Source organism: Poecilia reticulata, unplaced genomic scaffold, assembly GCF_000633615.1.
Source record: "Poecilia reticulata strain Guanapo unplaced genomic scaffold, Guppy_female_1.0+MT scaffold_363, whole genome shotgun sequence".
Classification (NCBI taxonomy): domain Eukaryota; kingdom Metazoa; phylum Chordata; class Actinopteri; order Cyprinodontiformes; family Poeciliidae; genus Poecilia; species Poecilia reticulata.
Window position 1 is genome coordinate 23,314 of NW_007615134.1, and position 2,434 is coordinate 25,747.

Genomic DNA, 2,434 nt, shown 5'->3' on the forward strand with positions numbered 1-2,434 from the left:
TGCCTATCATTCAGCATATCTTCTCTTCAGGTAATAGTACAGCTGAAAAGGATGAGTGGTGCAAATGGAAATGGACCCTCATAGGTGGTGGCATTGGAATGGCTTCCTGTGTTTTAATAGCCATTATCTCTGTCTGCTTATACAGGTGGATATGTAAGTGGTAATGTAAAAAAAAAAGTATTACAATTACATTAAAAAATTAAATAATTTTACATTTGAGCAACTATTAGCCTTTTAAAATGTGGCTGCCATCGGTGGCAGTTATACAGTTTGGTTTAATTTTATGATTTAAGTTGATGTAAATATTTTGTTTATAAGTTGTGAAAAGGTTACCAGAGCGGAACCAATGTTAATTTGTTGTTTCATTTAGGTACATATTTTTAGTTACACACCACACACTGCAGAGGGCAGCATGTTTTTCTTCTTTTCTTTGTTGGAGAGATTTGGTGAGGCACCGAGGCTCGTGTTGCAAGAAGCTACACGAAGTTTACTAACCCTTTCAGGTTGAAGCGGCCAATGAGGTACTCGTTTTGTATTTTAGTTTTGTTTGTAAATGGATTGTCTTTCTTTATGTAAATGTATTTTATCTTTTGTACAGTTCTCACGGCGAAGTTATTAAATGCCAGTAACAACCCAAGAACGCCTTGTGTCCGTTTTCTGCCTGGAGGGAGTTATAGTGAGAACTCAGTCTGCTCGACATGAGGTGAGGAGACGAGGAACTGTGCCGTCCAGCCACTGAGTAGCAAAGAAGATTCATCGCACTCTAGCATCACACAGATAAGATTGTGCTACACCAGAAACCGAAGCAGCAAGCGCTTTAAAGTTTACATTGATGTTCCAACAAGTGATACATTTAAAACAAGTTAAATGTTAGGAAGTGGATCAACTTTGTTAAGTACTTTTAAGGAGTAATCTGGTGCTCTGCATACGTTTTTTGTCCAAGTTAAAGGTTTTATCTAAGATTTTTGTAGGTGAAGTCATTTTATATATTCCTGTCATTTAGATGCTAAAAGTGTTGAATAATTAAGTGCTCAGTTTTGTACGTTGTTGGTTCTCGAAACAGTTCACGTTTATGTAATTTAAGCTGATATTTATTCAAGCATTTTCTTAAGGTTTGAAGTGGTGTGAAAAATATTTTCTATTATTCATTCTTATTATTCATTCGTTTGTAGCTATTATTTCAACTACTTGAGTTGTTATTGTTAAGTCATTAGTTCTGTAAACTATAGCTAAAAGTTATCTTGAGCCAAGTAATAAGTAAAAGTTGCATAATGGAGCAAATGACTGACACTGAAACTAAGAAGGGCGACTTACTTAAAGACAGTAATGGCGCAGCTCTACAGCAGTCATTTGAAACAGAAGAGCCAAGAAGAAGCCACAGGACTAGAAAGCTTACTGAAAAGGCTCAAGAACTGCATGATGACAAATCAAAAAAACTGCAGGATCGTTTTACCAATACTTACAATAAATGGAAAGTGACTGCAAAGCAAGCTAAAAAGGTGATAAACGGAACTCCCTCTATTGAGGTTGTGCAGGAATTGATGAGTAAGATAASTTGTGCATCTGCAGATGTGAAGCACAGTTATGAAGAACTGCGCAAATGTGTTCCCCCATGTAGTGAGATCCGTCGCARAGTAGACACCTGTGATGCTGTATCTGAAATAATCTTGAAAAATGCATCCAGTTATCTTCACAACCAGGATGACGAAGATGATCAGACAGAGGATGTTGTCTGGCCTGAGTCTGGTTCTGTGTTTCTATCTTCAGTCTCTAAAGCCACAGGTAAAAATTCTCGAAGTTCAATCTCTGCTAGCAGTTCAAGCATTAAGTCCCGACAGTCGAGCCTTTCCTCTATTAGGAGACAGGAGGCTGCAGCAGARCTAGCTGCTACACARGCTGCTTTAAAGGTTCTGCAAGAGATAGAAAGTGAACAACAAGAACTTGAAAACCTCGAAGAAGAAGATAGAAAGAGGATGGCATTACAAGAGGAAGAAAATGTAGCAAGAAAGAAAGCACTGGAAGAAAAACGCAGACAAATAGAACGTCTACAGACTGTTAAGTTAAGTGCGGCAAAGGCACGGCTGCAAGTTTATGAACAAGAAGCAAGCTCAGATGAAGAAATTGCAGAGTTACTTCATAACCGGTCAGTTGAACGACGTCGATCTTCAGGAGCTAAAAGAAGTTCCTATGAGCATCCACCCCAAGCAGACAGTGCCACAGTTCTTGCTGAAGCAATAGCAGAGTCTATTAATGTGAGCCGTCTCCCAGTACCTGAACCTTCTGTWTTTACTGGAGACCCACTAAGATACAAGGACTGGAAGATGTCATTTCAAACACTAATAGGCAGGAAAAACATCCCAGTAAACGAAAGAGTTTACTACCTTCGTAAATACGTTGGTGGATCAGCAAGAAAAGCCATTGAAAGTTATTTCCT

The 2,434-nt window shown here is 38.5% G+C and overlaps 1 protein-coding gene across 1 annotated transcript; it reads left to right on the forward strand.

Moving 5' to 3' along the window:
* Nucleotides 1-249: 249 nt before the first annotated feature.
* Nucleotides 250-2,424, forward strand: LOC108166032 (uncharacterized; the record flags this gene model as incomplete). Its single annotated transcript, XM_017303545.1, has 2 exons — nt 250-521; nt 599-2,424. A coding segment is annotated over exon 2 (1,153 nt), but the record flags the coding sequence as incomplete, so codon positions are not given.
* Nucleotides 2,425-2,434: the final 10 nt, after the last annotated feature.